Source organism: Lithobates pipiens, unplaced genomic scaffold (genome assembly GCF_037356315.1).
Source record: "Lithobates pipiens isolate NorthernLeopardFrog02 unplaced genomic scaffold, aLitPip1_a1.2 Scaffold_18, whole genome shotgun sequence".
NCBI classification, from domain to species: Eukaryota; Metazoa; Chordata; class Amphibia; order Anura; family Ranidae; genus Lithobates; species Lithobates pipiens.
Genome location: NW_027507758.1, coordinates 196,789,641 through 196,810,846, shown reverse-complemented (window position 1 = coordinate 196,810,846; position 21,206 = coordinate 196,789,641). Strand labels below are relative to the sequence as shown.

General features: G+C 46.9%; 1 protein-coding gene across 1 annotated transcript in view; it reads right to left on the bottom strand.

Moving 5' to 3' along the window:
* RMDN2 (regulator of microtubule dynamics 2) overlaps positions 1 to 21,206 on the bottom strand; it is a 649,991-nt gene that overhangs the window by 173,068 nt on the left and 455,717 nt on the right. Inside the window, exon 6 of the mRNA XM_077486505.1 lies at positions 8,447 to 8,524. Within this exon, the coding sequence (XP_077342631.1) occupies positions 8,447 to 8,524 (78 nt within the window). The remainder of the gene's footprint in view (positions 1 to 8,446; positions 8,525 to 21,206) is intronic.

The window sequence follows — 21,206 nt, the reverse complement described above, 5'->3', positions numbered from 1 at the left end:
ACCATCTCGGTTCTGTTTACTTCAGGTGAAATTAATTATGGATGTTATTAGTTACTATGCTCTGCTGGCATCTGAGAGTGGTGAATATCTCCTCCAGACACTTAAGTAGTGGATGAGTGACCAGTTGTTTGAAATCATGCGTTTAGCTCACTCTCTGGTGGATCAGGGTTGTTTGCTGTTTGGGGATGTGCAGCCTATAATTCACATATGTACAGAGCTGGCCCTGCCAGTATTCCCAAGGGCCGTGATGACTTTTCTCCACCTTTTAACATTAATCAAGTTGATATGGCTTTTGGAGGATGATCCCACATACTTTTGTGAGCACTATTCGGCCTGCTCAAAACAAATGATAACAGACTGCATTGAGTCTGTTCAGTCCCTGGTCAGACAGGCAGAATGTAAATTACAGTTTGTGCAACCAATACTCTTAGTATGGTCTGATATTCTACAATCAGCCCCAGCCAACCCAGAACTAACCACTTCTGCCATCAGACACCTGCCAGCCCAAATCTCTTTTTCCACTTCACCCATGGCAACTTCAGTCGCAGCTCAGTACACCCTGCTTCCCACCAAATATCAATACCCAGTTTCTACTCTCTGCACCTACCCTACCTTTAACCCACCTGCCTCTTTTCGGCTGCCTGCAATCCCTCAAGAACTTCCCCCAGCTACTGTCACCTCATCCCTGCCTCCTCCTGCCTCCTCCTCTCCAGTCTGCTTCATTCCCTACCTACAGTCCTGCAGTTACCTATAGGACTCCAGTAGTTAAACCTAAAAAGAGACGGTTCTTTAAAAAGAGAAGTTATTTCCTACCCATTTGATCCTGCCAGTAACCCAACCTGCCTCCGCACTAGGTAATCCACTACAGCCTGACGTCCCAGTGCCTGCTGCCCAGCCTGACGTCTCGGTGCCTGCTGCCCAGCCTGGTGTCCCCGTGCCTACTGCCCAGCTTGATGTACCTGTTGTCCAGCCTGACGTCCCGCTGCCTGCTGCCCAGCCTGATGTCCCCATCCCTACTGCCCAGTTTGATATGCCTGCTGCCCAGCCTGATGTGCCCATGCCTGCTGCCCAGCCTGACGTCCCCATGCCTACTCCTCAGCTTGATGTGCCTGCTGCCCAGCCCGATGTGCCCATGCCTGCTGCCCAGCTTGATGTGCCTGCTGCCCAGCCTGGCATCCCGGTGCCTGCTGCCCAGCTTGATGTGCCTGCTGCCCAGCCTGATGTGCCCATGCCTGCTGCCCAGCTTGATGTGCCTGCTGCCCAGCCTGATGTGACCACTCCTGCTGCCCTGCTTGATGTGCCCATGCCTGCTGCTCCGCTTGATGTGCCCATGCCTGCTGCCCAGCTTTATGTGCCTGTGCCTGCTGCTAAGCTTGATGTGCCTACTACCCAGCTTGATGTACCCATGCCTGCTGCCCTGCTTGATGTGCCCGTGCCTGCTGCCCTGCTTGATGTTCCGGTGCCTGCTGCCCTGCTTGATGACCCGGAGCCTGCTACCCTGCTTGATGACCCGGAGCCTGCTGCCCTGCTTGATGACCCGGAGCCTGCTGCCCAGCCTGATGAGCCGGAGCCTGCTGCCCAGCCTGATGACCCAGGGCCTGCTGCCCAGCCTAATGTGCCACTGTCCGCTGCCCACCTTGATGTGCTCCTGTCCATGGCCCAGTTTGAGGTGCCAATGCCTGCTGCTTAGCCTGACACTCTAGTGACTACTGTCCAGTCCAATGTACCTGTTGTTCAGCCTGTTGTGCCAGTACCTGCTGTTCTACCTGTTGTGCCAGCGCTTGTGCCTGCTGTTCAGTCTGAAGTTCCAGTACCGGCTGCCCGGTTTCAAGTTCCAGTACCTGCTATCAAGTCTGATGCACCTGCTGTTCAGCCTGTTGTGCCAGGACCTGCTGTTTTGCCTGATGTGCCAGCGCTTGTGCCTGCTGCCCAGTCTGAAGTTCCAGTACCTGCTTCCCAGCAGACAACACTCCCTGCGCTCAGGTGTTATATGAGGACAATCACTGGCAGTCCCATAAATACCCGGCAAGCCCTCACATGCTGGCCTTGGTATCTTCCTTGTGCCCTGATCCTGAACCTGTGAAGCGATGCATCTGCATCTGAACCTGTTCCTGTCTGTTACTTGAACCCTGGACACTGAGCCTTGTACCTGACCTGTCCCACCTGTGATCCATCCATCCTCTCCTTGTTCAGTTTGTCTTCCTTCCCCAGCTGCTGACCCCCCATTGTCGACCCTGGCCTTGCCCTCTTTATGATTCTGGTATTCCCCTTTACTTGTATATATTTGTCTGTTATTATTTGTGGGTTGCTGTTGGTGGTTGTTTGGTTGCACATTGTAGTATGGTGGTTGTATTTATTCACTTACCTTAATAAATTATATATTTTCACCTTATCTGCGTTTGTTCCTCTGTTGCTGTCCACACAGCTCTGGTCACACCTGATACGTGACATGAAGTCACGGGAGGCGGCGGGGGGGACCGTGAAGGAGGAAATATACCAAACTCAGTTTTAGAAAGATTGAGTTTGAGGAAGTGGTGTGACATCCATATCGATATGTCATTCAGTAAGTTTGACATCCATGAGGAGATCGAGGAGGTGAGTTGAGGAGTGGAGAGATAGATCGTTGGCATAGAGGTGGTATTGGAAGCCATGGGAGGTTATCAACTGGTCCAGGGAAGAGGTATAGAGTGAGAATAGAAGAAGCTCAAGGATGGAGCCTTGGGGTACCCCAACAGAAAGAGGAAGGGGAGTTCAGGAGATGGAGTTGTAAGTGACACTGAAAGTGCGCTGAGATAGGTAGGAGGAGAACCAGGATAAAGCAGAATCATGGAGGCCAAGGGAGTGTAATTTGCTGAGGAGGAGCAGGTGGTCAACTGTGTCAAAGGCAGCAGAGAGGCCTAAAAGTTTGAGAATGAAGTAGTGCCCATTGGTTTTAGCAGTTAGCAGTTTGTGGGCGAAAGCCAGACTGTAGGGGGTCGAGAAGGTTGTTGTCCGTGAGGTAGCAACTCATTCGGTCATGGTCAAGGTGTTCAATGAGCTTGGAAGCAAACGGGAGCAGGGAGATGGATCTTAAGTTATTCAAACAAATGGGGTCTAGTGAGGGTTTTTTGAGCATGGCGATAACCAGTGCATGTTTGAACAGGGAAGGAAAGTTGGTGGAGGAGAGGGAGAGGTTCAAGATGTGAGTTAGGGAGTTTAGTATAGAGAGTGGGAAGTTGGTTGCAGTAATTAAGAGGGGACAGGGTCCAGGGGACAGGTAGTGAGGTGGGCCATGGAGAGGAGTTTATCAACTTCATCTGTGGTAACTGGGCAAAATGAGGAGAGTATTGATTGTGGTGTTGGACCTGATATGTTGGGTAGAGGAGGAATTTGAATGCTGGATATCTCCTTGCGAATTGTGGCGATTTTGCTATTGAAATGGTTCACAATCTGTTGAGCAGTAAGCAAGTTTATGGGCGGGGGCAGTGGCGGGTGAAGTAAGGAATTAAGGGTAGAAAAGAGTTGAGGAGGTTTGGATGAGAGGGTTTTGATAAGAATGTTGTAATAGGTTTGTTTAGCACTGTGGAGGCAGGAGTTGTATTTGAGAAGGGCAGATTTGTAGAGGGTAAAGTCTTCATAGTTTTGTTGAATAAAGACACCGGTCCATCCAGTTCAACCTGAGTGAGTGTCTACAATTGTTCCTATCCCTGTACATTGCACACTCACGTCAGTCCCCACAATCCAAGGTCCCCATTCATATACTAGGACCAATTTTGAACAGAGGCCAATTAACCTACCTGCATGTCTTTGGAGTGTGGGAGGAAACCGGAGTACCCGGAGGAAACCCACGTAGGCACAGGGAGAACATGCAAACTCCAGCAGGTAGTGTCGTGGTTGGGATTCGAACCAGCGACTCTTCTTACTGCTAGGTGAGAGTGCTAACCACTACACCACTGTGCTGTCTTGCAGGGACTTAAATTTACACCATGCTCGCTCAAGAGCATGGCTGTGTCTCTTGAGACTTCTGGTATTGTCTGCTTGCCAAGGTTGGGGCAGATGGGGCCTGGTTCTGCATGTAGAAAGAGGAACAAGTATGTCTAGGGAGGATGACAACGTGGTGTTGTAGATGGAAGTCGTTAGCTCTGGACAGGGGTGTGATTTTGCCATAAAGGCCATCAGTAGCAGAGTGAAGAAGGGAAGGGTTGAGGTTGCGAAGGTTTCTGCGGGTAGTGGTTTGTGGGTTGGCAGCATGGGATGTAGGAGACAAGGAGAGTGTGAAATGGATAAGGTTCTGATCAGAGAGAGGAAAAGGTGTGTTAGAGAGCTTGCAGGGAGCGCAACGATGTGAGAATACGAGGTCAAGAGTGTTGTCATTGGAGTGAGTGGTGGTTTGCGTCCATTGTATTAGGTTAAAAGATGAGGTTAGGTTGAGTAGTTTAGAAGTGGTAGCAGTATTAACATTGATTGGAATGTTAAAGTTACCTAGGATGATGGCATACCTATGTAATCGTGTGTATAAAAACCTTCAAATGCGTCATAGTAAGGGAGAACAGTTATTTGGAAAGATGCTGAGCGTATCTTTTGTGTCTGTTCCCTACTGCAGCAGTTATTAATTTGGAACCACTAATCAATATGAGGATAGGAGTTGCCTATTTATAAAATATCTAAGTCACTTTAACTGATAATTGCATGGTCATGCAATGTTGTTCTCAGACAAAATCCATGTCCCTTTTTTCCCACAAATAGAGCTTTCTTTTGGTGGTATTCGATTACCCCTGACGTTTTTATTTTTTTCGCTATAAACAGAAAAAGAGCGAAAATGTTGAACAACAATATATATTTCACTTTTTGGTATAATAAATATCCAAAAAATAAATAAAAAAACGAATTTCTTCATCAGTTTAGGCCAATATGTATTCTTCTATATCTTTTTGGTAAAAAAAATGCAATAAGCATATATTGATTGGTTTGCGCAAAAGTTATAACGTCTACAAAATAGGGGACAATTTTATGGCTTTTTTTTACTAGTAATGGTGGTGATCTGCGGATAGATCGGACACTTGACACCAGATGGGACCATTGCCATTTATACAGTGATCAGTGCTATAAAAATGCACTGATTACTGTGTAAATGTCACTGGCAGGGAAGAGGCTAACACAAGAGGTAAAATGTGTTCCCTGGGAGGTGTTTCTAACTGTGGAGGGATGGATCTGACTGGAGGAAGCTAGAGATCACTGTTCCTAATCACTAGGAACAGCAGATCTCTCTCTACTAGGGTTACACCAATACCACTTTTTTAAGACTTTTTTTTCAAGTACTCGCTGATACCGATTACCGATACTTTTTTTAAGGTCACGTGACCATTTTCAAAGCACAATACCGACTGGCACTGATGAGCACTGATAGGTGGACTGACTGATGAGCATTGATTTGCAGAAATTATAGGTGGCACTGAGTGATGGGCACCTATATACAGCACTGATAGGTGGCATTGATGGGCGGCACTTATGGGCAATGATAAGTGGCACTGACTGATGGGCTGCAGAAAGCCTATAATCATAAGGCAGCAGCGGACATTTTGTTACACCCAGCCCATATAGTTAGCGAACTATATGGGCTGGGTGTAACAAGATGTCCGCTGCCACCTTGTGACTGCAGGCTTACTGCGGCCGAGTGCAGGGTGTACCAAGATGGGCGTTGCATTGTTCAATCTCTGACAGAGAACACGGGATGTCAGGAGTATTAGGTACAACCTCACAGTACAGAGTATACAGCATAGCCTCACAGGACATAGTATACAGCATAGCCTCACAGGACATAGTATACAGCTCAGCCTCACAGGACATAGTATACAGCTCAGCCTCACAGGACATATATTACACAGTGCAGCCTCACAGGACATATAGTATACAGTTCAGCCTCACAGGACATATAGTATACAGCTCAGCCTCACAGGACATATAGTACACAGTGCAGCCTCACAGGACATATAGTATAAAGCTCAGCCTCACAGGACATATAGTATAAAGCTCAGCCTCACAAGACATACTGTAGTATACAGCTCAGCCTCACAAGACATACTGTAGTATACAGCTCAGCCTCACAGGACATATAGTATAAAGCTCAGTCTCACAAGACATACTGTAGTATACAGCTCAGCCTCACAGGACATATAGTATACAGCTCAGCCTCACAGGACATATAGTATACAGCTCAGCCTCACAGATCATGGGAAGATAGAGAGAGAGACTCCAATTCCTCACCTCAGCTCACAGCACCAGGAGGCATTCACTAAAGTCTGTCAGCCTTCCCTGTACTCTCAGTTGTGTGTGAGGGCAGAGAAGGGCTGTTGGTGCAGGGAGGGCAGGGTTATCACAGAGGATATAGCAGGTCGATCAGTGTGCGATGTCCGGCTGCTTTGTCCAAGCGGCTTGCTCTGCTCAAACTGCCTCCTCCTCCTCCCCTTATTTTTACATTACATTCTCTCGTTCCTCCAGCACAGACTGCCATCCTCTGTCTCTCTATTCCTGGCTTTCCTACTCACAGCTTTCAAAGTTTTCCATAGCCACTGTGAGCAGGGCGGAAGCTGGAGGATATGGAGCAGCACAGTAGAAGGAAAGTGGCGCAAAGAGGATTGTGAGCCAGCCGTGATGTGGCTCCAATGCACAGGCATCGCAGGTTACTTACAGACTCCCTTGAAAGCAGCCTATCAGAGGAGCTCAGGGGGGAGAGAGACACACACACTCAGCGATGCACATTACTATCACCTCCGATCCTCGCACTCACCTTAGATACACTGAGCTAAGACTCGGCCCAGCTCCATGCCCATCTGCCACATCAGTGATCCGCTCCCTGCCTTGCTTCACATCATAGGGTCCCAGTCAGTCACTCTCCACAACACAGTGAGCCAGCTGGGAAACTGGATGTGACCCTGCAGTGCCGAAAAAACACCGCCCAGTCATCCTCTGGTGCCAGCAAATAAAAAAAAAGCACAGGAGCCAGATGCAAATCAGTGTAGAAAGGGCGTGTTTGTGGGTGCATAGCTTGCGCCCCTAACATGCGCTAAACATGAGCAGCTTGCCATCGATCAGCTGATTGCAAGCTGGGAAGCCTCCCATAGACTGCCATGTTTCCGGCGCCAGAAAAGTCTTAAAGTGACCCTTTATGAAAAGCTCGGGGGGGGCGGCGCCCATGCGCCCCCTATGGACGGTCCACCACAACAACCGATTTAGTATTTTCCCAAGACTGTATACAGTGAGGCATGATGAAAATATAATTAAGGGTTTACATACACTTTGAGCTTATTCAGAATGAGTTGAGAATGTAACTGTGATTTCTTTAACCTAAAGTTTCCAGTTTGGTCCCCTTCACAGCCTTAAAGATTACAGAGTGTTCCAGCTGTATAATTGGCCACTATTGCGCCTTAAAAGTCGATCTAAAGGCAGAGAGTTTTTTATCTTAATGCATTCTATGTATTAGGGTAAATAAAAAAAACCTTTTGCATGCAGCTCCCCCTCCAGACCCCCCTTATACCTAAGCTTTCCCCTCAGCAGCTCTCTTGAGTAGAGTAGAGAGGAGGCTTGGGGCTGCTCTGTGCAAAACCATTTCACAGAGCAAGTGTCAGGGAAATGCCCGGACAGACGTGCGATCTTGCTCTGCATCCGCTGCCAGCGTCCAGCTGCCTGGAGACCACCGACCCATCTGCATAAAGCCCTTGGGCCTCTTCTCCTGCAACAAACTCGCCAGGCTCTCATACCAATCTGTGCTCCTGTGCCTCCTGTCCATACTACCAGGGGCCGCAAACCAGACACGTAAGGGAGGCCTTCGTCTGCTATCTCGGGCTCATCAGTCAGGTACGTAAAGTCTGACAGCAAGTAAGTATGACATGTTTGTAATTTAAAAAAAACTGCCTTTAGAATCACTTTGGGGAACTCTGACACAGCATGATCTATGCAGCCAAAGCTTTAATTCAGAGTACTTATTTTTTAAATATTGCACAGTCGATGTCTAGGTCTATAACTACCAGAAACAACCAGCTTGTTTTTTTTACCAACATTTATACAAAAGGGAATTTTGAATGTTAGGTGGATTGGACTATAAATATATTCACCTCAGTCAGCACTTGACTTTTTTTTGCCAACTTCTATATTTGCCTATCATGGGGCTTTCTTACAAAAATGAACTAAAAAAAAAACAATTCTTACTCCAAAAAACAAAAAACTAAAGCAGCACTGAAACTTTTATCATAGCAAGAAGTCCATAGAAATTATTTCCTATCGTTTATATGAAAACGGAACTCTGGGTTCCCCCTTCACTAACCCCAAACATTTTGCCTGGATATGGGCTTTTAAACTTGATTGTTTAAAAGGGGTAACTGTTTTATTTTTGCTTTGTTTTATTTAAATACATGCTCAAATGTACTGACAAATGTATAACATTCTATGCACAGAACTGAGGACAACTTACAGCATAGCACCACCTGCCTAGAAGGTGGTACTGCAGAGGATCCTGTGGATGTAGTTCAATTGCTTTGTCCAAATGTTCCTAAAAGATAAACAGAAACAAATCAGAATAATTTTGTAGTGAATACTCACACGCTATCACTTTAACTACTTCAATACAGGGCACTTTGCATGGCACTGATGACAGTACTGATGGGCATTGATTGTTGGCACTGATGTGCACTGATTGGTGGCACTAATGAGCACTACTTGGTCTTCCCTGCGAGGTGATACCACTGATTAGCACTCCTCGCCACACACTCTGTCAGTGTGAGGCGAGGAGAGCCGATTAACAGCAATTTCGCATTTACATGTGACCAGCTGTGATTGGACACAGCCGTTCACATGATTAAAGACCCATGTCATCGGCTTTTTACAGAGATCGGGGTCATGCCCTGCCTAGGAACACCGCATGGCCACGATCGCCATCATATGATGTCCTCCCAGAAAGAGGGCGTACCAGTCCTCCGTCAATTGACAGTGGTTGGGCGGCAAGTGGTTAAATGAGATGTAAGGGTGAAGAGTGGTTGGCTGCTGCAGACACCTTTTAGCTTATCCGGGGGCTAATGTGATTATAGTGAATATGGAATGGTGGTGCTGCACTGCTATCATAGTTATAACATACTTCAATGATGTTAACTTATATGTGATGGGAAAATAATGTAAGCAATGATGATGCAAATACTTTGCAAACAACGTATATAAATATGCAAGAAAATCAATCAGCGCTACCCAATAAACAATAAATCAGTCGCTAACAAAAACATAAACTAACACAATATACTTAGTGTAAATACTAATATGATAAGTGAACATCACAGTGTTCCTATACATTTACTCCATGATGTGATTGCTGCTGAAGCACTTAACAGGTCATTTTACAACCCCTCTGATGAAAAATATCTATGAAAAATAATAAGTGCAGTGCAATCTAAAAAAAACAATATATATTAAGAAATATTGCAATAATCACTCTCGTGGGGTCGTGTCCAGGATGGAAAGCAGAAAAGATGTGTTTTACAGAGGCTCCTGATATCATGTGCTCGTATCCTTTTCGTAGGGAGCTGTTTGCCATCACCCTGCTCAGTAGGGATGGGCTGGCTGGTCGAATCGAACATGAGTTCGACTTAAACATTGGCTGTTCAATTGCTCGATGAAGATTGAACATTATGGGCCATTCGCACCAAATTTGAGCGGTGCATCACAGCCCATAATGCACTGCGTCATCGCAGTGCATGGCTGGCTGATGATTGGCCAAGCATGCACTATGACCCGCATGCTTTGGCCAATCACAGCGCTCTCAGTGAAGAGAGCCATTATTCGCTAAAGGCGGGGTGCCTTTGGCCAATTATGGCTCAGGGGGTTAAGTCCACGCCCCACACTATATGAGGCCGCCTACACATAGGCTGTGTGTAGTGTGTTGGTGGCATTGTTAAGAGAGAGACAGAGAGACACAGAGTGAGGCAGCAAGAGGCAGAGAGAGGCAGAGAGAGTGTAATTTAATTTAGTTTGAACAGGCAGTTGATTCAGTTAGCTGCAGTGTATTTATTTATTGTTATTATTATTATACACAGTCTATATAGCACCAACAGTTTATGCAGCACTTTACAATATATAGGGGGGGGGGGGACACAATTACAGTACAGTTCAATACAAAAGGCACAGGAGGGCCCTGCTCGTAGAGCTTAAATTCTAAAGGGAGGGGGTGGTGGTACAAAAGGTAATAGCTGCAGAGACTTATTTGATGGGGGTGGCTCGGAGACAGTTGTTAGGTGGGTGTGGGATAGGCTTCCCTAAATAAATGAGTTTTCAGGGATCTCCTAAAGGTGAACAGGGTAGGGACTGATCGGATATACCGGGGCAGGGAGTTCCAGAGGATAGGAGAGGCTCTGGAAAAGCCCTGAAGGCGAGCATGGGAGAAAGTAACAAGGGAGCTACAGAGCAGGAGGTCCTGGGAGGAGTGGAGGGGACGATTTGGGTGATACCTGTAGATGAAGTTGGTGATGTAGATGGGGGCAATGTTGTAAATGGCCTTGTATGTTATGGTTAGCATTTTGAATTTTACATGGTGGTGTAGGGGAAGCCAGTGAAGGGATTGGCAGAGAGGAGTAGCAGTCACAGATCAGTTAGTGAGGTCTATTAGTCTAGCAGCAAAATTCATAATAGACTGTAGGGGGATAGCCTGCTTAAGGGTAGGCCATTAAGGAGAGAACTGCAGTAGTCAAGGCAGGAAATAATCAAGGAGTAAATAAGTTGCTTTGTGGTGTCAGTCAGGAAGGGTCGAATTCTGGAGATGTTGCGGAGGATAAGGTGGCAGGATTTAGCCAGTGATTGGATATGGGGGCTGAAGGAGAGGTCAGAGTCAAGGATTACACCCAGGATCCGGGCATGTGTAGAGTGACCAATGGTTGTGTTGTTGATATTAAATGGTGAAGTCACGGGGGACTGGGAAGAAGGAAATATAACAAGCTCAGTTTTAGAAAGATTGAGTTTGAGGAAGTGGTGTGGCATCCATATCGATGTGTCATTCAGTAAGTTTGAGATCCATGAGGAGATCAAGGGGGTGAGTTGAGTGGAGAGATAGTGGGCATAGAGGTGGTATTGGAAGCCATGGGAGATTATCAACTGGCCCAGGGAAGAGGTATAGAGTGAGAATAGAAGAAGCCCAAGGATGGAGCCTTGGAGTACCCCAACAGAAAGAGGAAAGGGAGTGGATGAGATGGAGTTTTAAGTGACACTGAAAGTGCGCTGAGATAGGTAGGAGGAGAACCAGGATAAAGCAGAATCACAGAGGCCAAGGGAGTGTAATTTGCTGAGGAGGAGCAGGTGGTCAACTGTGTCAAAGGTAGCAGAGAGGTCTAAAAGTATGAGTAAGGAGTAGTGTCCATTGGTTTTAGCAGTTAGTAGGTTATTGGTGAGTTTTAGTAGAGCAGTTTCAGTAGAATGTTGTGGGCAGAAGCCAGACTATAGGGGGTCGAGAAGGTTGTTGTCCGTGAGGTAGTGACTCATTCGGTCATGGACGAGGCATTCGATGAGCTTGGAGGCAAAGGGGAGCAGGGAGATGGGTCTTAAGTTATTCAAACAGGTGGGGTCTAGAGAGGGGTTTTTGAGTATGGGGATAACCAGTGCATGTTTGAGCAGGGAAGGAAAGGTGCCGGAGGAGAGGGAGAGGTTGAAAATGTCGGTTAGGAAGTTTAGAATAGAGTGGGAAGGTGGTCGCAGTAATTGAGAGGGGACCAGGGGATAGGTAGTGAGGTGGGCCATGGAGAAGAGTTTATCAACTTCATCTGCGTTAACTGGGGAAAAAGAAGAGAGTATTGTGTGTGGTGTTGGACCCGATGTGTTGGATAGGGGAGGAATTTGAATGTTGGATATCTCCTTGCAAATTGTGTCAATTTTGCTATTGAAATGGTTGGCAATATGTTGAGCGGTAAGCAAGTTTGTGGGTGGGGGCAGTGGGGGGTGAAGTAAGGAATTAAGGGTAAAAAATAGTTGATGAGGTTTAGATGAGAGGATTTTTCTGAGTGTTGTAATAGGTTTAGCAGTGTGGGGCAGGAGTTGTATTTGAGAAGGGCAGATTTGTAGAGGGTAAAGTCTTGTAGGGTTTTAGATTTACACCATGCTCGCTCAAGAGCACGGCTTTGTCTCTTGAGACTTCTGGTGTCATCTGTTTGTCAGGGTTGTGGCAGATGGGGCCTAGTTCTGCGTGTAGAAAGAGGAGCACGTATGTCTAGGGTGGATGACAATGTGGTGTTGTAGATGGAAGTGGTTAGGTCTGGGCAGGACAGGGTTGCGATTTTGTCATAGAGGCCATCAGTAGCAGAGTGAAGAAGGGAAGGGTTGAGGTTGCGAAGGTTTCTGCGGGTAGTGGCTTGTGGGTTGGCAGCATGGGATGTGGGAGACAAGGAGAGTGTGAAATGGATAAGGTTGTGATCAGAGAGAGGGAAGGGTGTGCTAGAGAGATTGCAGCGAATACAGCAAGGGGAGAATATGAGGTCAAGAGGGTTGCCGTTTGAGTGAGTGGTGGTTTGTGTCCATTGTGTTAGGTTAAAAGAGGATGTTAGGTTGAGTAGTTTAGAAGTGGTAGCAGTATTAACATTGATTGGAAAGTTAAAGTCACCTAGGATGATGGCAGGCACTTCAGATGAGTGAAAGTAGGGTAGCTATGCAGAGAAGTCATCCAGAAAGTGTGACACTGCGACCCTCAGACAAGCTGGAGAGAAAAGACTAATGCAGTGCATTTCAAAAAAGCAGGGGGGAAGAGAGGAAGGTGTGGGAAATACCTGGAAGCTACATTGTGGGGAGAGGAGAAGTCCAACACCAACTCCTTTTAGTCCAGTGGGTCTGGTGGAGTGAGTCCAGAGGAGGCTACTATGGGACAGGGCAGCAGGAGAGGTAGTGTCAAATTCCTGAAGCCAGGTTTCGGTTATAGTAAATAGATTAAGGGATTTGGAGAAGAAAAAGTAATTGACAGAAGCTAGTTTGTTGAAGACTGAGCGGGCATTCCAGAGGGCACATGAAAGAGGGGGGCCGACTTGTGGAATCAGGGGAATTGGGATGAGAAGGTTGAAGTTACGATTACTGTTGGAGGAGGTAGATGGCCAGTTTTGGCGTTGGGAATTGGGTGTGGGAGGGCCAGAGTTTGGTGCGATGTCCCCAGACATTAGGAGTAGTAGGAGGGTGAGGGTGGTAAGGAGGGAGTGGGATTTATAGGAGGGCAGATGCTGTGGTGGAATGGAAGTGGTGATACTGGGTGGGCTGAGAATGAGCAGGAGGTGGTAAGTGGAGTAATATTGAGTGGACAGAAGAGAGGGAGATATGTACAGGTTGGGGGCTGGAGAGATGGGGTAAAGACATGAGAGTTTGAGGAGAGAGGACGTTATAACAAAGCTTAGTGTGAGCATGTTGGAGGGTGGGAAGAGGGGAATAGAAGGAAGGCTGAGGAAAGTTAGAGAATGAAGAGGAACATCCTGCAAAATCGCAGTGGAACAATAATGTCTGTACTTACTTTTATGTAGAAGTGCCGTAGTCAAAGTGGCCACGTACAAGTGTACAAGCACATGTTTGACCAGACATACAGTATGTCGAACTCTCATGCAGTCCGTTGGCAACAGTACTTAAAAGACCCACACCAAAGAACAAGGCCAACCTCTCCTTGCTCCTAATTAGCTGGGATCTCCAACCCCACTATAACTTCCGTCCTCTCAGAGACCTGCACTGAGAGGAATGAAGGTGTATAATTAGGTGTCCCAAGCACTTACGGGCAATCTGCTAGCGTTACACCAACATCCGATTGTAGCAGGCAAATTTCCCTACCCCAGCTGCTAAACCGGCAAAAGAAATTTGGTCCCAGCCATCTACATGCTCAGTGGCTGAATGCTAGTTTGGCTAAATTGCTAGCACCCCAACTGCTGCCTTTTTAGCTGGTAGACTCTGCCCCCTTTCAAGAATTTGTGGAATGTGTGGTACCTCAGTGGCAGCTTCCCAAAGGCCATTCCGGGTCTCTCTACCGACATGTGGAAGGCAATGTCTTGGCCTCATTGGATAGGGCAGTCAGCGGTAAGGTGCATATTACCGCTGACTCATGGTCCAGCAAGCATGGACAGGGACGTTCCCTTTCTTTCACGGCGCACTGGGTAACCCTGCTGGCAGCTGGGAAGGATTCAAGACAGGGTGCAGTATTGTTGGAGTTGTTCCACCACCACGCCTCCAAAATGCTGGTAGTGGGGATCCTGCCACACCTCTCTCCTCCACCCCCTCCTCTTCTTCTTCCTCTATGGCCTCTTCCTGTGCATATTTGTCCTTGAAACCAGCAGTGCTCCTAGGGGCTCTTTTGTGGGCTCCTAGGGGCTTGTTTGCATAGCCCCTAGAACTGGCTTGCGTAGCCCGTTCTAGGGGCTACGCAAGCACTCAGGCAAAAGGATGCCATGAGGTTCTTGAGTGGGTCTGCTTAGGGGACAGGAGCCACACTGAGGCAGAGATTCTGGCAGCTCTGCAGGGGCAGGCTCAGAGGTAGTTGATGACACTGCAGCTTCGGCCAGGAATGGTGGTTTGCGACAATAGCACCAACCTCCTCTCCGCTCTCCAACAGGGACCCATGTTCACTGTTTGGCTCACATCCTTAATTTGGTGGTGCAGCGGTTCTTGTGCAGATTACAGGATCTCCTGAGGTAGGCCAAAAAAAGTCTGTCTGCATTTCCGCCGGTCATATAATGCCAGTGCTCGGCTGGCTGACCTCCAAAAGGAATGCAAAAGACCCAAGAACCGCCTCATCTGTGACATGCCCACCAGGTGGAACTCAATGTTAGCAATGCTGCAGTGGCTGCACACATAGCAGAGGGCCATCACTGAGTACCTGTGTGAGTATGGCACCAGGACAGGGTCAGGGGAGCTTGGCTTTTTTTTCACCATGCCAGTGGCTAATGATCAAGGATGCATGCACTGTCCTGTCACCATTTGAGGAGGCCATGAGGATGGTGAGCAGTGACAGTACATGCATCAGTAATACTGTCCCTCTTGTCTTCCCTCTTGTCTTCCTGTTGGAGCACACGCTGCGTGGAATAATGGACTTCCTTAACTCTCAAGACCCCCTTTAGCCAGACAGTATTCCTGCAGGCCTGCCTATCACACAGGAATAGGAGGAGGAGGAGGAGGATTGAGTCAGCATGGAGGTGGAGCCTGGCACTCAGCAGCAGTCTTCAAGGGATCGTTTTCAGTCCTCAGAAACCCATGGACTTGTACGTGGCTGGGAGGAGGTGGCTGCGGATCATGTCATCCATAGTGACCCAGAGGACTCCGGAGCTACACTGCATGGCCTTCCTGATCCTGCAAAGCCTTCAAAAGGACCCTTGGTTTCGTGGTATCAAGGAGAGGGATCAGTACTGGCTGGCAACCCTTCTTGATCCACGTTACAAGGGTAAGGTGGCGGAACTAATCTAGCCGTCGCAGAGGATAAAATATCTTCGGGAGGCCTTGCAGAATGGTTTGTGTAATGTGTTTCCAGTGCCTGGGAGGTTACAATTTCCTGGTAATCCTGGACAACTTGTTGCTGAGGCTTCGGTCAGTCACAGAAGGAGCAGTGGAGAAGGTGTTGCAGGGACCCGACATTACATTAAAGCCTCAAGCAGTTTTAAATGACTTTTATTCCTTTAGAAATGTTATTTTGTGCAGGGACTGTTCTAAGCATGGGAAACATGTGCCACATACAGTCATACTATTGACATCCCACTGGTACAATATTTAAAGGAATATTTCACTTTTAGTTTTTCACTTTAAGCATCATTAACCAGTTGCCGACCGCCGCACGCCGATGTACGTCGACAAAATTGCACGGGCAGGCATATTGGCCTACAGGTACGTCCATGCCTTCCCGCGGGTGGGGGGCCCAGTCGGATTCCGTGCAGTAGCGATCCGGGATGAGGGGGCGGCCATTCATTCATGGCCACCCCCTCGCGATCGCTCCTGACGAATGAAATGGTAGCACTACATCACTTCCTCTCCTGTAATGTAAACACAGGCAGAGGAAGTGATGTAATCTCTCCTCGTGATGGTCTTTTTCGTTCCGGCACCGAGGAGAGAGGATCGGTGAGTTGCACCAACACACTACACTAACAGTAGAACACGCCAGGCACACTTTCACCCCCCCCTTCCCCCCCCCGATCACCCCTGCACCCCCAGTCACAGTGACACCAATTGCATTTTTTTTTTATTATTGCATTGGTGTCATTTGTGACTGCAATAACTGTTGGGGCAGTTAGGGTTAGCCCCCTTTAGCTCTAGGGTACCCCCCTAACCCCCCCCCCAATAAAGATTTAACCCCGTGATCACCCCCCGTCACCAGTGTCACTAATAAGCGATCGTTTTTCTAATTGCTGTATTAGTGTCACAGGTGACGCTAGTTAGGCAGGTAGGTATTTAGGTTCGCCACAGCTTTTTATAGCGTCAGGGACCCCCATATACTACCGCATAAAGCCCCCTGATTGCCCCCTAGTTAACCCTTTCACCAGTGATCACCATATAACTGTTACAGGTGACGCTGGTTGGTTAGTTATTTTTTATAGTTTCAGGGCACCTGCCATTTATTACCTAATAAAGGTTTAACCCCCTGATCACCCGGCGGGTGATATAAGTTTGAGGGTCAGATAAGGTCTGCGTCGCCCCAGGCAGCATCAGGTTAGTGCCAGTACCGCTAACACCCACGTGCAAAGCATACACCTCCCTTAGTAATATAGTATCTGATCAGATGTATATTAGCGTCGCCAGCAGTTTAGGTTTCCCAAAACGCATTGTTAGCGGGATCGCCCAGATACCTGCTAGCACCTGCGTTTAGCCCCTCCGCCAAGCCCAGCCCAGCCCACCCAAGTGCAGTATCGATCGATCACTGTCACTTACAAAACACAACACACATAATTGCAGCGTTCGCAGAGTCAGGCCTGATCCCTGCGATCGCTAACAGTTTTTTTTTTAGCGTTTTGATACGGTCGCTGACAGCCTAGGTGCTTTTTTACCTGTGAGTCTCACTAGTGTACCCCTAAATTTAGAGCCCAAAATGGCAAAGCGAAGGTACACTAGTGAAGAGGCCTACACGTTTCGGAGCATGACAGATAGTGAAGAGGAAGTCACTTATCTGTCAGATTCAGGCTCAGAATACGATCCTGTAGAGGACAGTGGCTCCATGACAGATAGCTCTGGTGACGGAGATGAGGTCCCTGTTAAGGGCAGGTGTACCCGATCCCGAATTTTTTCTGTTGTTCAGGTGCAGGAACCGCAGGTCCCTCGTATGGAGCAGAGACGTACTAGAGCCGCTCATCCTTCTGGTGAACTGGCAAGCAGCAGCGGCCTAGTACACCCTGGATGTACATCCAGCACTGCAGTAGCACGTGGTGACGTGGCGAGTCCCATAAGTGCAGTTCAAGCTGGCGAGGTGGCAAGCACAAGTAGTGTCCCGCTGCCACCAAGACGAAGACAAAGACAAGCCCGTCGTACCCACAGTGCTCTTCCTGCAGAATTCGCCAATCCTGATTGGGTGCCCACCACTTCTGCAGAACCCGTACTTCCCCCATTCACTGGCCAACCTGGCATTAACGTGGAAACAGTTGATTTTACGACACTTGATTTTTACTCACTGTTTTTCACCGAAGATCTCTATAGATCTATTGTGGACCAAAGCAATTTGTACGCTGGTCAACACATCGCCACTGTTCCCCAGTCCGCCCTTGCCAGACAATGGAAACCAATTACGATTTCCGAATTTAAGATCTTTCTGGGCCTCTACCTCAACATGGGCATAACCAAAAAGAGTGAGTTGCGGTCATATTGGTCCACTGACCCAATTCACCATATGCGCGTGTTCTCTGCTTCCATGTCCAGGGCACGATACGAGCAGATTTTGCGGTTCATGCACTTCAGCGACAATGAACTCTGTTGTCCTCGTGGAGACCCTGCATACGATCGGCTCTACAAAATCCAGCCCCTCATAAACCATTTCAACCAACGTTTTGCAGACTTGTTAACTCCCCATCAAGTTGTCTGCGTTGATGAGTCCCTGATTAAGTTTTCTGGTCGCTTGTCATTCAAACAATACATTCCCAACAAGCGTTCCAGATACGGGGTCAAGGTGTATATGCTCTGTGACAGGGCCACAGGCTATACACGTAGTTTTATGGTTTATGAGGGTAAAGATAGTCACGTAGAGCCGGAGAACTGCCCTGACTACATAGGAAGCGCTGGCAAGATAGTGTGGAACATGGTGTCACCCTTATTCGGAAAGGGGTACCATTTATATGTGGACAATTATTACACGAGCGTGCCACTGTTTAGTCACTTGTTTGATCAGCAGATTGGAGCATGTGGCACCGTGCGACCTAATCGCCGGGGCTTTCCCCAGTGGCTTGTAGAGTCTCGTCTTAGGCTGGGGGAGAGAGCCTGCTTGCGGAGTAATAATTTGCTCGCTATGAAGTGGAGGGATAATTAGAATGTTTTCGTTCTTACCTCCCTTCGTGCAGACACGACTATCCAAATTCCTACGGTGACTGGTATTGTGGAGAAACCCCTCTGTGTCCACAAATATAACCAAAATATGGGAGGGGTGGAAATCAATGACCAGTTGTTGGCACCGTATCTATTTGCCCGTAAGGCTAGACGCTGGTACAAAAAAGTGTCTGTTTATTTATTCCAATTGGCTATGCTGAATGCTTATGTGCTACACAAAGCTTCAGCACGGACTGGATCCTTCCTTAAATTCCAGGAGGATATCGTCAGAGCCCATCTGTATCCAGACGGTGCTGCACCTCACCTTCTCCAACCAAATGCAGTAAGCCGGCTGCATGAGAGGCATTATTCTTATGTCCTCCCGAGTACCCCTACCCAACGAGCCCCCCAAAGAAAATGTTGTGTCTGCAGAAAGCGCGGATATAGGCGTGACACCCGTCATTATTGTCCCCGCTGTCCTGACAATCCTGGTCTTTGCATTGGTGAATGTTTTGAACGCTACCATGAACTAGTTGAGTATTAGCGTAGGGTACAGCATTTCACAGGCTAGGCACACGTTCACAGGGTCTCCCAAGATGCCATCGCATTTTGAGAGACCCAAACCACTGGAACCGTTACAACAGAAGTGTTAAAGTTACATAAAAAAGTGTTTAAAAAAAAAAAAGTAAAAAACCAAAAAAAATATTAAATAAAAAAACCAAAAATAGTTGTCGTTTTATTGTTCTCTCTCTCTCTATTCTCTCTCTATTGTTCTGCTCCTTTGTACTGTATTCTATTCTGCAATGTTTTATTGTTAACCATTCAGCTGTAGCGTGGATTTATTTATCTTGACAGCAACAGCGTTTGCTCCCATGATACATAAAGCCGTGACTCCAGCACTGTTGGAGGTGATTTCACCACCACTGTTAAAAAAGAGCATAAATGCCGAAGCATGGGGGCATAAGGGGTGGAGGATCGATTTGCTCCTACCTTTTGCGGGAGGATGCCCCCATGCTTCGGCATATATAAATGGTGCATGTATGCCCACCATTAGAAGTGGGTGGATGAAGGGAGGTATTCTAATGGTGGGCATACCCACCGATCAATATTTTTTTTTCATTCAGCCCACAGGCTGCATGAAAAAAAAATTACAATATATGCCCAACCAGTTCCAGCAACATACTGGTATGTTGCTGGACTTTGAGTGCTTATACCAGAATGATGCCTGCAGGTTTAGGCATCATCTTGGTATCATTCTTTTCAGCCAGCGGTCGGCTTTTATGTAAAAGCAATCCTAGCGGCTAATTAGCCTCTAGACTACTTTTACAAGCAGTGGGAGGGAATGTCCCCCCCCCCGCACCATCTTCCATGGTTTTCTCAGGCTCTCCTGTCCCAACAGGGAACCTGAGAATGCAGCCGGTGGTTCCGCTAGCTGACCATAGAGCTGATCAGAGACCAGAATGGCTCCAATCATCTCTATGGCCTAAGAAACCGGAAGCTACGAGCATTTCATGACTTAGATTTTGCGGGATGTAAACAGCGCCATTGGGAAATTGGGAAAGCATTTTATCACACCGATCTTGGTGTGGTCAGATGCTTTGAGGATAGAGGAGAGATCTAGGGTCTGATAGACCCTCATTTTTTCAAAAAAGAGTACCTGTCACTACCTATTGCAATCATAGGGGATATTTACATTCCCTGAGATAACAATAAAAATTATTAAAAAAAATATATAAATGAAAGGAACAGTTTAAAAATAAAATAAAAAAGCAAAATAAATAATAAAAAAAAAAAAAAACACCCCTGTCCCCCCTGCTAAGGCGCAACGTCGAACGCAAGCGTCGGTCTGGTGTCATATGTAAACAGCAATTGCACCATGCATGTGAGGTATCACCGCGAAGGTCAGATCGAGGGTACTAATTTTAGCAGTAGACCTCCTCCATAAATCTAAAGTGGTCACATGTAAAGGCATTTAAAGGCTTTTAAAAATGTATGTAGTTTGTCGCCGCTGCACGTTTCTGCGCAATTTTAAAGCATGTCGTGTTTGGTATCCATGTACTCGGCCTAAGATCATATTTTTTATTTCATCAAACATTTGGGCAATATAGTGATTTTTAGTTCATTAAAATTAAAAAAAGTGTGTTTTTCCCCCCAAAAAATGCGTTTGAAAAATCGCTGCGCAAATACCGTGTGAAAAAAAAATTAAACACCCACCATTTTAATCTGTAGGGCCTTTGCTTTAAAAAAATACTTCATGTTTGGGGGTTCAAAGTAATTTTCTTGCAAAAAAAATTTTTTTTTCATGTAAACAAAAAGTGTCAGAAAGGGCTTTTTCTTCAAGTGGTTAGAAAAGTGGGTGATGTGTGACATAAGCTTCTAAATGTTGTGCATAAAATGCCAGGACAGTTCAAAACCTCCCCAAATGACCCCATTTTAGAAAGTAGACACCCCAAGCTATTTGCTGAGAGGCATGTCGAGTCCATGCAATATTTTATATTTTGACAAAAGTTGCGGAAAAAAGACATTATTATTATTTTTTTATTTTTTTTGGCACAAAGTTGTCATTAAATTATATATTGCTCAAACATGCCATGGTTATATGTGAAATTACACCCCAAAATACATTCTGTTGCTTCTCCTGAGTACGGGGATACCACAAGTGTGAGACCTTTTGGGAGCCTAACCGCGTACGGTACCCCAAAATCCAAGCACCACCTTCAGGCTTTCTAAGGGTTCTAAGGGTTTCTAACATTTTT